At 37.6% G+C, this 13,143-nt stretch overlaps 1 protein-coding gene across 4 annotated transcripts in view; it reads right to left on the reverse strand.

The window, feature by feature from the left end:
- Positions 1-13,143, reverse strand: part of kmt2a (lysine (K)-specific methyltransferase 2A) — a 174,986-nt gene that overhangs the window by 7,739 nt on the left and 154,104 nt on the right. For all 4 annotated transcript variants that reach the window (XM_059956887.1, XM_059956888.1, XM_059956889.1 and 1 more), the window contains 3 exons: positions 7,718-7,825; positions 6,735-6,818; positions 1,445-1,574 (listed from right to left, as the gene is read on the reverse strand). In XM_059956887.1, coding sequence (XP_059812870.1) covers positions 1,445-1,574; positions 6,735-6,818; positions 7,718-7,825 — 322 coding nt within the window. The remainder of the gene's footprint in view (positions 1-1,444; positions 1,575-6,734; positions 6,819-7,717; positions 7,826-13,143) is intronic.

Below are 13,143 nucleotides of genomic sequence, written 5' to 3' on the forward strand. Positions count from 1 at the left end.
TGGGTTGTACTTGCAGCCAGCCTATCCCTTTTTAGAGATTAACTTTCACTTGGCTACATCCAATGAGATAGAAGTGTTTCCACAAATTGCAGAATGAACTCATTACAAATTATACTGTTTTCACAACTCCAGCACTGATCACTCAATTAGTGTGCCAGCATTATCATTCTACAGTAAGAACCACAGAACAATTGACGTGGTTGAAGACATACACTTCCACTGCCAGTCAGAACACTGCCCACCTCATCCCCAGTGACATCACAAGGTGGAGAGTTTTGTTTTTATTCCCATAATGCAGCCAAAATTACAGAAGCAAGTGAAAGTGAATCAAGCACCTTTAAAGCTATTTTTTATTCAATAATTGCAGGAACTAAAATGCAAGCTGATTTTAGGTGATGTGCCATCTGGAGTGTGATGGTGATGCTTAGTTACCAAGAATGATGCTGAATAACAGCCATTCAAGAACTGACTAATTCTTAAAGGGTTTTCAACAGGCAGCAGGTGATGAGCTCAAAGGGGACTGATTATTGGCAGTTGCGTCTAAATTCTCCAGCTACTGGGGTCCTAGTCTTGCAGGGTAGGGACAAAAGAATGAGATAACTCACCCAGGAGTGGGCTATCTGTATCATTATAAATAATTTCAAAACACGTTTGAAGCATGACGCAGTAACTGATGGATAAGTCCTAGCCATGAGAATATTGGTGTTAATGGAAGTTCACAATATGAAGTTTGTATCAACAGAGTAGTTACCGTAAGAAATTATTATCGGCAATTAAGATGACACAAAGATAAGACTTCAAGTATATTAGATGGACTATCAGACTATTGATTAAGATATGAATTCTTCAGACTGAAATTCAATCCACGACCAACTGAATCCTAGCATTCTTTTAGTTACTGCAACTGAACACAAATCGTCCCAAGTTTAAATAACCTTACAGAGTATTTTAAAGCAGAATGAATTTCATTGCTTTCTTCATGAAATTATTTAGGCAATGTTTGAATTTGGATAAGTAAAAGCAGTAAGTGGAAAGTCATGGCTGTGGCAAATACTCAGAAGGAACAACATACGCAGTTATATAATAGTAGGAAATGCATAGCATTTGAAAAAGCCTCTCCAGAGAAGAATGCTTCACCAGTCCCATAAGCAGATTGAAGATTCCATATTCTACCCATCTAAGAGCATGAGTAATGAATGTACAATAGACAAAATACATGCACAAAAAGTACATTTTTAAAATGAATTGTGAAGTGATATGAATTAATAATCCAAGTGGGTCAGCTAATTTACATCACAAGAAAACTGGTAAGTTGCTGATGCCATACATATACTACTGTTTCAGAAAGGATTCATTAAATAGTGGAGAAACAACAATGATTCCCACGATGGCTATCCCCAGAGCAGTGGTTATATACTACTGTAAACCTGCACTAGAAACTCACCTTGCTGTCATAATATTTCTCTCGTTTGTCTGTGAGGACAGATCGAATGACAGTACCCGAATATTCGATGACCATCTCACCTGCATCAATGTTTCGCTTACAGAAAAGGCCCCGTCCATGGATTGGTGACCTATAGCATTTACAAAGGTGGAAAGAATAGAAAGGGAAAAATCAGTTATTGTGGGAAAAAAAGTCAGGAGATCATAAGTTTTCTCAAAATCAAGCATGAAGGACACATATTTTGTGCTTGGAATGAAAAACTAAAGATTTTTGAAAGACACTAAAGATTCATTAACAATTTACTAACTGCAAAATGACTACCATCAATTTGTTAAAGAAATGAGCAAACACGAGGAAATCTGCAGATGCTGGAAATTCAAACAACACACACAAAATGCTGGTGGAACACAGCAGGCCTGACAAAGGGTCTCGGCCCGAAACGTCGACAGTGCTTCTCCTTATAGATGTTGCCTGGTCTGCTGCGTTCCACCAGCACTGTGTGTGTGTTGTTAAAGAAATGATTGGGCAGTACAATCGGAAGATAACCATTTATTTCTGAGCATGTCTTGAAGGTACTGTCTCAAACTAGAACATCTATCCATAGATAAGTGTACATTCAGATAACAAATCCATGTCTCAATCTAAATTTGAAATTTTAATAAGCTATTTAGTTTTTGATTCTGCCTGTATGACCTTAATTCAGTTTGAACCTGAGATCACATACACTTTCAACTAGCATGAACTATCTGCTGAGGGACATTGTTACTTTTTCTCTCCTTGGTTCAGTTCCATTGAAGTTCTTTGTTTCTTGTGAAGTTTAAAAGATATTTACATTTGAGGTAGCTCATACAGTACAGACTGCTTCACCTGGCAGGGAAAGCTTATTTTCAAAACCAGAGCACCAAATAGTTATTCTGTACTTTGTTTGATGTTCTACTCAAATTAATCTCATGTGATTGATATTTAAGTTTCCTCTCATTTTGTCTTTTAATAGTGTGAACCTTGTTCTGTCTTCGTTCCTCAAGATCACTTCATTTTCTTTCTTCTGAAGCTCTTAAGTCCAAATATACTCATTTACTTTTTTCATACCACTGACGTTATTATTCCTTTCAAAGTGGATGATCTCACATTTACCAACGTTGTATTCCATCTGCCAGACCTTGGCCCACTCACTTAACCTATCTATATCCCTCTGCAGACTCTCCACATCCTCTGTACAATTTGCTTTTCCACTCAGTTTTGTGAACTGCCTTCAGTGCTGTATTCAAATCATCACCATAAGAGGGCACTATACTCACACTGTAGTCTGACTAATGTACAAACATTTGTATAACATTTCGAGAAAGATCTCATCTTACTTGTTATTACTTGAATAAGGTGAACAACTTTGTTTTGATGATTGCTGTTCTTATGGCTGCACACAGTAAACATCCACAGAACCAATATCCCCTAACAACATAAGAAACAAGAGCAGAAGTTGGCCATCCTGGCCATCGAGCCTGTCCCGCCATTCAATACGATCATGGCTGATCTGTCCGTAAACTCAGCTCCATCTACCTGCCTTTTCCCCATAACCCTTAATTCCCCTACTATGTAAAAATCTATCTAACTGCATCTTAAATATATTTAGTGAAGAAACTTCAACTGCTTCCCTGGGCAGAGAATTCCACAGATTCTCCACTCTCTGGGAAAAACAGCTTCTCCTCATCTCTGTCCTAAATCTTCTCCCCTGAATCTTGAGGCAATGTCCCCTAGTTCTAGACTTACCTACCAATAGAAACAACTTTCCTACTTCTATCTTATCTGTCCCTTTCAAAGTTTTGTATGTTTCTATAAGATCCCCTCTCATTCTTCTGAACTCCAGTGAGTACAGTCCCAGGCGACTCAATCTCTCCTCATAGGTTAACCCCTTCATCTCTGGAATCAACCTGGTGAACCTCCTCTCCACTGCCTGCAAAGCCAGTTTATCCTTCCTCAAGTATAGAGACCAGAACTCCACACAGTACTCCAGGTGCGGCTTCACCAGTACCCTGTATAGTTGTAGCATGACCTCCCTGCTCTTGAATTCAATCTCTCTAGCAATGAAGGCCAACATTCCATTTGCCTTCTTAATAACCTGTTGTACCTGCACAACAGTATGCTGCAACCTTTCACCATTTAAATAATAATCTGCTCTTCTATTATTCCTTCCAAAGTGGATGATCTCACATTTACCAATGTTGTTTTCCATCTGCCAGACCTTGGCCCACTCACTTAACCTATCTATATCCCTCTGCAGACTCTCCACATCCTCTGTACAATTTGCTTTTCCACTCAGTTTAGTGTCATCAGTAAATTTTGCTACACTACACTCAGTCCCCTCTTCCAAATCATCAATGTAAATGGTAAACAGCTGCGGGTCCAGCACCAACCCCTGCAGCACTCCACTCACCACTGACTGCCAACTGGAGAAACACCCATTTATACCAACTCTCTGTCTTCTATTGGTTAACCAATCCACCACCTCCAACTCCATGCATCCGTATCTTATTTATAAGTTTCTTGTGCGGCACCTTATCGAATGCCTTCTGGGATTCCAAGTATAAAACATCCACCTGTTCCCCTCTATCCACTGCACTCATTATGTCCTCAAAGAACTCCAGTAAGTTTGTCATTTTCTGAATCCATGCTGCGTCTGTCTAATGGAACCACTCCTTTCTAAATGTTTGGCTATTTCTTCCTTAATGACAGCTTCAAGCATTTTCCTGACTACAGATGTTAAGCTAACTGGCCTATAGTTGCCTGTCTTTGGGCTACATCCTTTTTAAAAAAGTGGCATGCCATTTGCTGTCTTTTAATCCGCCAGGACCTGCCCAGAGTCTAGAGGATTTTGGTAAATGATTACCAACACGTCTAGTATAAATTCCGCCAATTCTTTCAGCACCCTGGAATACATCCCATCAGGACCAGGGGACTTATCTAACTTCAGGCCCTCGAATTTGCTCGTGACTATCTCTTTAGTGACAGTGATTTTATTGAGGTCCTCACCATTTCGTCCATAACATCATTCTTTTGCATATTAGACGTGTCCTTCACCGTGAAGACCAACACAAAATAGTCATTCAATGCCTCAGCCATTTCCTTACCACCCAATATCAATTTCCCCTTCTTTCAATTAAATTTAACACTAATTATGATGTTCGCACATTTCCCATCTTCTCATTCTACATCAACATTAAATTTCCCCTGGTAGAAATCTTATTTCCTGAGCTGATTCTACAGAATTATTGATTCACCTGGTTTGAGAACATGTGCAAAATTGTTTCAAAGCTTTCAATTCATCAGTTTTCCATAAAGCACGTCACTAACAATACAAGAAAAGTTTTGCTTTTGTATAGCTGGCAATGCTTTATCTATTCTTACATAACCAAAGTTCTGACCATATGTAAATGCCTTTGGTGTGAAGCTTCCATTTCTTTTGAAAGTCTGAGCCGACCAAGGCACAAGTCTTACAAGAATGAACTGTCAAAATAAGACAACCAGATCAAATGGATAAATACAAAGTCCAGCGCTCTTTGTCCTTTACAAGGTACTGACATACTGATGCTCCCAATTTTTGATTTAATTTGTTCTTAATGGCAATAAAGGAAAAAAAAACAAGAGGTTAATCAGCGGCTTCAGTAGCTTTCTGATGAGAGGTTGTTGCTCTGGAATGTTAACTCACTCTTTCCATCAAATCTGCCTGTCCTGTAGAGGTTTTCTGCTGTTTATATTTCAGATTCCCTGCATCTGCAATTTTTTTTTAAGATCCTGTTCTTGAGCACTCATCTCTTGATTCACAAATTACATCAGCAACTTGTTCAAATGAATTCTGTTCAGTACTTTCTCAAAACATGTGCAAGGAGGAATGATGTAGGATATTACATAGAACATTACAACACAGGAACAGCTTCTTTATCCTACAATGTTGTGCCAAACTATAATTAAACTAGCAAGTAAATGCCTTCTGGATAAGCCCCCAATGAAAGAGCTTGTCACACACCTTACTAAAATCAATATAGACAACATCCAGAGCTCTACTTTCACCACCTCCTCGAAAAACTCAATCAATTTAGTAAGACACAACCAGCCCTACACAAAGCCATGCTGACTCTCCCTAATTTGGTCATGGTTTTCCAAAAGCTCATAAATCCTATCCATAAGAATATTCTGAATAGCTTCCCGACCACTAATTTGAGATTCACCAGTCTGTAATGTCCAAGATTATTCTTACTTCCCTTCGTGAATTATGGAACAACATTAACCCACTATACTTTTCCAAGAATGGCTATTGTGGTATTAAGGTATACTATTATGGTATTTTTAGCTTCTTAAAACTGTTCCACTACAGTTAAACATTGAGAGAATATTCTGTTGTCTCCTTTTTTAAAAGTATAATTTTGTTTTCTGTTCTCTGCTAGCGCCACTATCTTCCTAATATAATGCTATATATACCTGTATTTATAATAAAAACTAACATTTCTCATTATAGTATTGTCTTTGAATTATATTCATTAAGTACTGCTGGCACTTATCACTTAGACCTTAACTTCCAGGTATTTCCTTGTATTTCGGTACTGGTTCATCTGATTCATTGTATTAATGTTATCAAAATATGCCAATCCAATGCAGATAGGGGCAGCTTTTTTTTTTAATCGCCACACAGTGATTGATCAGAGAAGCCTTATTTTAGCTTTAAAATATTATGGAAGTTAGAACTCTCTGAAATAGACATTTTCAGCAGTTCAGGAGAGAAAATGAAGGATCTTGTGGCCTTTCACTTAGGTTCTTTTCTATACTCCTGTATCTTCTCTTTTTGACAGGGACTTATAACAACTTTGTCCTTTTTCCCCTCTTCCAGTGGGAGTTTAAACACAAAAGATGATATATAAATCTATGCTAACTGTTAAGGAAGTCCAAACGAATCACTAACTTCAGCAGTTTCCAGTCATATCCTGTAAGTGTTGACAGATCAAAACACGAGGGAACATAGTTTTAAAGAGCTTGGAAGTAGATACAAAGGGAATGTCAAGGGTGAAATTTTCACAGAGAGTGGAGGGTGCGTGGAATGCACTGCCAGCGACAGTGGTGGAGGCAAATACAATAGGGTCATCTAGAGACTCCTAGATAGGTACATGGAGCTTAGAAAAATAGAGGGCCATGCAGTAGGGTAATTCTAGGCATTTTCTAGAATAGATTACATGGCTGGCACAACACTGAGGGCTGAAGGGCCTGTAATGTGCTGTAAATTTCTATGTTCTATGTAACTTACCGATAGACACCAACAGCCTCCTTTGATGTCTTTTTCAAATGCCGGAATCGCATGGCCATAGGAAGGTCCATGCTGGTTGCCCGTCTATACGTTCAAAGAAAGAGATGTTAGCCACAATCAAGAGTTGATTCATATGATGTACAACACTTAGAAATACTGTATTTATTTATTGGGGCAAAACTAAAGTTGCGATCACCTTATTTTACCATCCTTTTGATTGATACAACTTTCCCAGTAATTTAGTTTCTGAAACCACTTTGAATATACTTTTTTTTCAACCCCACACTCAACTTCCACCAGGAGTTAAAGGCGCGCGCACACACACACTTAACTTCTGATACAAGTTACGGGGAATTTTTGTGACTAGCATATTTTAGGTACGTGTTGATGATAGACTTTATTCATATCTGCCTTCAGATTAGCAGAAGAATTAATTCCAACACATCCAGCATTGGTTTTTGAACTTCAATCAAAAATACATCCACTCATATGAAATGCTATTGTTCTTCATGTGAAGAAGTTTAGCTGCTTAAACTAATTAAAAGCAACCTTGCATGTAACTGTCACACTGTTCACAGGAGTACCTATATATTGAATGAAGTCTTTGAGGTAGTGCAAATGAGTTGCAAGCTATATCAGCTTACCATCCAATTAGTTTGCTTTGGTTATTTGGTAAGTCCATGTGAATAAATTGTTTATTGTTTGTTAACAAATGTTCCATTTAAAAATCCTTTAAAAAATCCCTTAATATTTGACACCAAAATGTGTATTTATCAGTTAGATGTTGATGGACTGACAACTGTCTGCATTCACATTGTATCTTTATATCAACACTTTATTCGTTCAAAGGTGCCATTCAACTTACCAAGTATTTCTAATATTTTGCATTTGAGATTTTTAACTTTCCCCATCTGTGAAGAATACACAGTGTCCACCAAAATGTCATATACAAATGCATTATGTGCATGTTTGACTTAACCCACCGTGCTGATTTTAGCTGCACCTCCTCTTCCTCTTCCTCATTGGGACAATAATCTGGTGGCTGCCGATGTTTTGAAGCCAAGAAATTGAACATGTCAAATGCTGACTTCCTGTGCAAATAAATCAAAACAATGCGTGAATCCCTTTGAGACAATTTCAAAACACCACTTTTCTCTTCCATACAGGTGATACCTCTGACGCTTCAAGTGATGAAAAGGTACATAGGGAGTCAAAATGCAAAGCATATTTAGTGTAAAACTCCATGATGGAGTTCAAGTTCAGATTTTGATGGGCAACTAGAGAGTCAAAGTGATTGCTGCCTAAATTGGGCATGTCATTGTGGAAGCACTCCAGCAATTAAATTAATACTGTCTCACTGGAGCTATGTAAGTATCAAATGGGGAGTAATTTATGGGATACTGCTGCATGCTGTTGTTTCTACATCAGGTTTGAAGAATACTTTTGACCCATTATCAAAACTTTCTGGGATACTTTAAGACTTCCCCAAAACCTTCCACATCTATTCTGAAAATCCTCAAAGAATTTTAAAAAACCAAAAGTTTGTTTTTTACTTGACCTTTCAGGAGTTGTCAGAAAACGGAAATACTTGACTACCACTATACTGGGGCACTGAAGAGGGAAAAGAGGGTGTACAAAAGGAAACAGGAGATGAAAACAGATTTGCTCCTCATAGTGTGCATTGGATATACCCCATCAATCCACCCAATGCTTCTGGAGCTCTTCCACCAGGACCTGCTTCTGAGAATTTATGCATTTCCTCACCCATACAAACGAGCCTGAATCATGGATGACATTCAGCCAGCATATTTCATACTTTCAGTGGAAGTAGAGAGCCTACATATAAAACTTTATGAACATTGCAACTAATCCATCGAGTCCTACGTTTACAGAAGTCCATAAACTGCATGCTAATTCAAACATTTGGTGTTGAAGCAGGTTTTTCACCTTTTCACAAATCCCCCATCCTTATCTACCAACCCATGAGCCCCTGCATCTAACAACTCATTCTCTGCAACCTTTGCCATCTCCAAAGGGAACATACCACCAAACACATCTTTAGATCCCCCTCATTCTTCCTCAATGATTCCCTTGTCCATTCATCCCTCTCCACTAATCCCTCTTCCGGGACTTAGCCCTGAAAGTGGCCAAAGTGCTACACATGCCCATTCATCTCCTCTATCACCTTCATCTGGGGCCCTAAATAGTCCTTCCAGATGAGGCAACACTTTCACAGTTAATCCTCTGGGGTCACCTATTGTATCCAGTACTCCTGATGTGGCGACCTCCTCTACATTGGTGAGACCCTTCGGAAATTGGGAGGGCCACTTCATTGAGCAACTCTGCTCCAACTGTCAAAAGCAGAACTTCCCGGTGGCTAACCAAACATTTTAATTCCAACCTCCATTCCCGTTCTGACATTTTGGTCCATGACCTTCTCTTATCCCATGATAAGGCCACCCTCAAGGTGGACAAGCACAACTCGTATTCCATCTGGGTAGCCTCCAACCTGATGGCATGACCATCGATTTCTACTACTGGTAAAAAAAATGCTCCCACCCCTCTATTCCCCACTCTGGCATCTTATCTCTTCTCCTCACTGCCCATCACCACCCTGATGCCCCTCCTCTTTCCCTTTTTCCCATGGCCCATTCTCCTCTCCTATTAAGATTCCTTCCTCTCCAGCCCTTGGCATTTCCCACTCACCTGCCTTCACTTATTACCTTCTAGCTATCCTCCTTCCCCTTCCACCCTTTTTATTCTGGCATCTTCCCCCTTCCTCTTCAGTCCAGAAGGTTCCTGCCCCAAAATGTCAACCGTTTGTTCATTTCCATGGATGCTGCCTGACCTGCTGAGTGCTTACTTTTATTGTTTGCATGATTTGGTTTTTTCCCTGTACATTTGGTGTTTGACGGTCTTCTTTATTTAATGGGTTCTATTGGGTTTCTTTGTTTTGGGGCTGCCTGCAAGAAGACAAATCTCAAGGTTGTATATAGTATACATACTTTGATAATAAATGTACTTGAACTGTCCTCCAGCATTTTGTGTATGTTGCTTTGGATTGCCAGCATCTACAAAATTTGTGTTGCCAAATTTTCACCTTTCAGTAAGAAATAGGCATTCCCAAATATAGTTTACAGATCACTTAATGATACTACTGAGCTATATCATCACCTTTCATGGTGTCTTACATTATGAAGCACAAATTCACAGTATTGAAATTAACAGCTCAGCTCCTCAAAAGTCATTATTCTAGGGGGTGGGGTTTCAAGATGGCGACGTAGACATCTGCCTTTTAGGCGCTCTTCATTTTTTAAGCTATAATCACCCTTTAATCAAATCTTTTCGTACCTCACTACATGGGTTGATATTTACGATTTATTTCTTTTTTAAAATAATACTTGATTTAATTTTTTCAAACTTAAAATGTCTGTACCTAAGAAATCGTCTAAAGACCCTATATCTCGCGATGCAATCTCCAGTCTTCTGGATACTAAACTGGATACTAAACTTGCAAGTCTGGAAAATAAACTTACTGCGAAAATGTCTGAGCTTGAAGATGTCGTTAGATCATTTGATACCAAGCTTCAATCGCTGGCAGCAGATATTGAACGGCATGAAGAAAAGTTTGCGGCTCTTGACAAGATAATTTGTGAAAAAATATGTACAATCGAAACTTTGGAGGAGAAGGTACGATCGACCGCTAAAATAGTGGAGCAGAATAAGTTTAAAATCACCGATCTTGAAAACCGATCTCGCAGACTGAACTTGCGTATTATTGGATTTCCCGAAAATGTTGAGTCTGGTGACTTAACTGAATATTTCTCTAACTTATTGTGGGAAATTTTTGGCGAGGACGCTTTGCGGGTTAAACCTACTATTGACCGTGCCCACAGAGTTCCGAGATTTTCGGCTGCGAGAGACAAGCCACGAGCTGTGATTGTCCGTCTCCATTATCCTCGGGAGAAAGAGCTTTTAATTCAATTAACTCGTCAGAAAGGTATGATTTCTCACAAAAACAACAAGTTTCGTATTGTGGAGGATTATTCATTCGAGGTGATGAGGGCGAGAATCGCTTTTAAACCGGTGATGGCAGAGATTCATTCGATTGGACTTAAACAAGCTTTAAGATACCCAGCGAATCTCAGAATTACGTTGAGTGATGACAGTCAGCGCTTCTTTAATACTCCGGAAGAAGCGAAGAAATTCGTTGAAGAATATTGGTCTTCTAGTACAAGTTGAACTATGCGTTATGTTGAAGAATTTTTGGAGAGAAGACGCCATTCCGCTTTTAGGCTTTAACTTATGAAGCTGCGGTATAGCTTTTTACTTTGGTCTGTAGACCTGGGGTTTTTTTTATTATCATGATTTACAAATGCTCTTTTAATTTTACTATAATGTTTTTTTTAATTAAGTTTTTTTTTCCTCTGGATTAGATATACACGTTAAGATTTTGTAATAATAATTTATTTTTTAAGATGTCGTTTCTTTTTCCCATAAGACTTTGCTTTCCCTAAGCGTTTATTTGCCTGTATTTGAGAATGGGACGAATGTCTTGAATTTTTGGACCTTTTTTTATATATATTGTAGTGGTTATTGAATCCTTTTTCAATCTTATTTTGATGACCTTTTTTTTTAAAAAAAAGATTGGCAAATTTACATTTATATTCTGTAATATGGTCCTTTCAAAATGTCGTTTCTTCTTCCCATAAGTCTCTGTTTTTGAAACATCATTTTCTTATATTTGAATATGGAATCTTTTTTTAAAGGCATATTACACTACTTTAAATTTCAATGGTTATCCTTTTTTTTATTAATGATTTTTTGCTTTTTTATATTATTTTTTCATTTTGATTGATATATATTCTTTATTTTTACAACCCTGTATTTATATCTGGGTGTTATATAGTTTCACTTTTCTTTCTTTTCATGAAGTTGCCATCTTGAAAATGGGGGTAATATTAGTATTAGTTCGTGCACCTGCCGCTTGGCTCTTTTTTGAGGGGTTGGGGAGGGGGGAGGGATCTTTTTTCACGCTTTTGCTTTTTATTTTTTTTTGCTTTTAGTTTATGGGCCGACTTTAAATTATTAATATTGTTGAGGTGTCATGATCTCCAGTTGCTCCTGAATCATTTTTCCTTCTTCCTGAATCATGGGTTATGTGTCTTTTTAACCTTTTATGATATACACAACTAATATTGGTATGATGGATAAGTCTATTAACTTTATCTCTTGGAATACTAATGGTTTAAATCATCCGATTAAACGTAAAAAAATATTTAAAGTATTCCATAGACTAAACGCTAATATTATTTTCGCACAGGAGACCCATATTAGGAGGGAGGCTAATCAACGTTTTTTTAGGTTCTGGAAGGGTCAACAATTTCACTCGAATTGTACCGCCAAAATTAGGGGTGTGTCTATTTTTATAGACCCCTCAATTTCGTTTACACATCATGAAATTATTTCTGATCCACAGGGCAGATTTTTGTTGATAACTGGTTCACTTTTTAATCGAAAAGTGGTTCTAGCTAATATTTATGCTCCAAACTTTGACTGCCCTGAATTTTTTAAACGTTTATTTACTTCCCTTCCTAATCTAAATGAATATATGTTGATAATGGGTGGAGATTTCAATTGTTGTCTGAATCCTTTGATGGATAGATCTAAACCTATCCAAATTCTTCCGAATAGATCAGCCTTACTTATTAATTCTTTTATGGTTGATTCGGGAATTACTGAAATATGGCGGTTTTTGAACCCTAAAGATAAAGAATTTTCATTTTTTTCACATGTATATCACAGTTATTCATAATTGATTATTTCCTTATTGATCATCGTTTATTAACGGATGTCACTGATTGTAAATATGATTCTATTACTATTTCGGATCATGCACCTTTGAAGTTATCTATCAAGATTTCGGACTTTTCCAATAATACTAGATCTTGGAGACTTAACGCTACTTTGCTTCAAGACCCAGAATTTATCACCTACATAAAACAGCAAATTGACTTGTTTTTCTCAACAAACTATACTGAAGAGATTGACAGAGGAATACTTTGGGACTCTTTTAAGGCTTTTATCCGTGGACAAATTATCTCATATTCCGTTGGTAAAAGAAAACAAAGATATTTGGATATTGCTTTATTAGTGGATAAAATTAAAGAAATTGATAAGATTTATTCTGTGACTCCTACCAAAGAACTTTATAAGAAGAGAGTTGAGCTTCAAATGGAGCATAGCTTATTATTATCTTCTTCAATTGAGAATCAATTAATTAGGACCAGGGCTCAATTTTATATCCATAGTGATCGAACTGGTAAACTGTTAGCTAATCAATTAAAAGCTATTTCGACTAAGCGATAAATTATTAAAATTCGTAAACAAGACGGTAATCTAACTACTG

This window comes from Hypanus sabinus, chromosome X2, assembly GCF_030144855.1.
Source record: "Hypanus sabinus isolate sHypSab1 chromosome X2, sHypSab1.hap1, whole genome shotgun sequence".
NCBI lineage: Eukaryota > Metazoa > Chordata > Chondrichthyes > Myliobatiformes > Dasyatidae > Hypanus > Hypanus sabinus.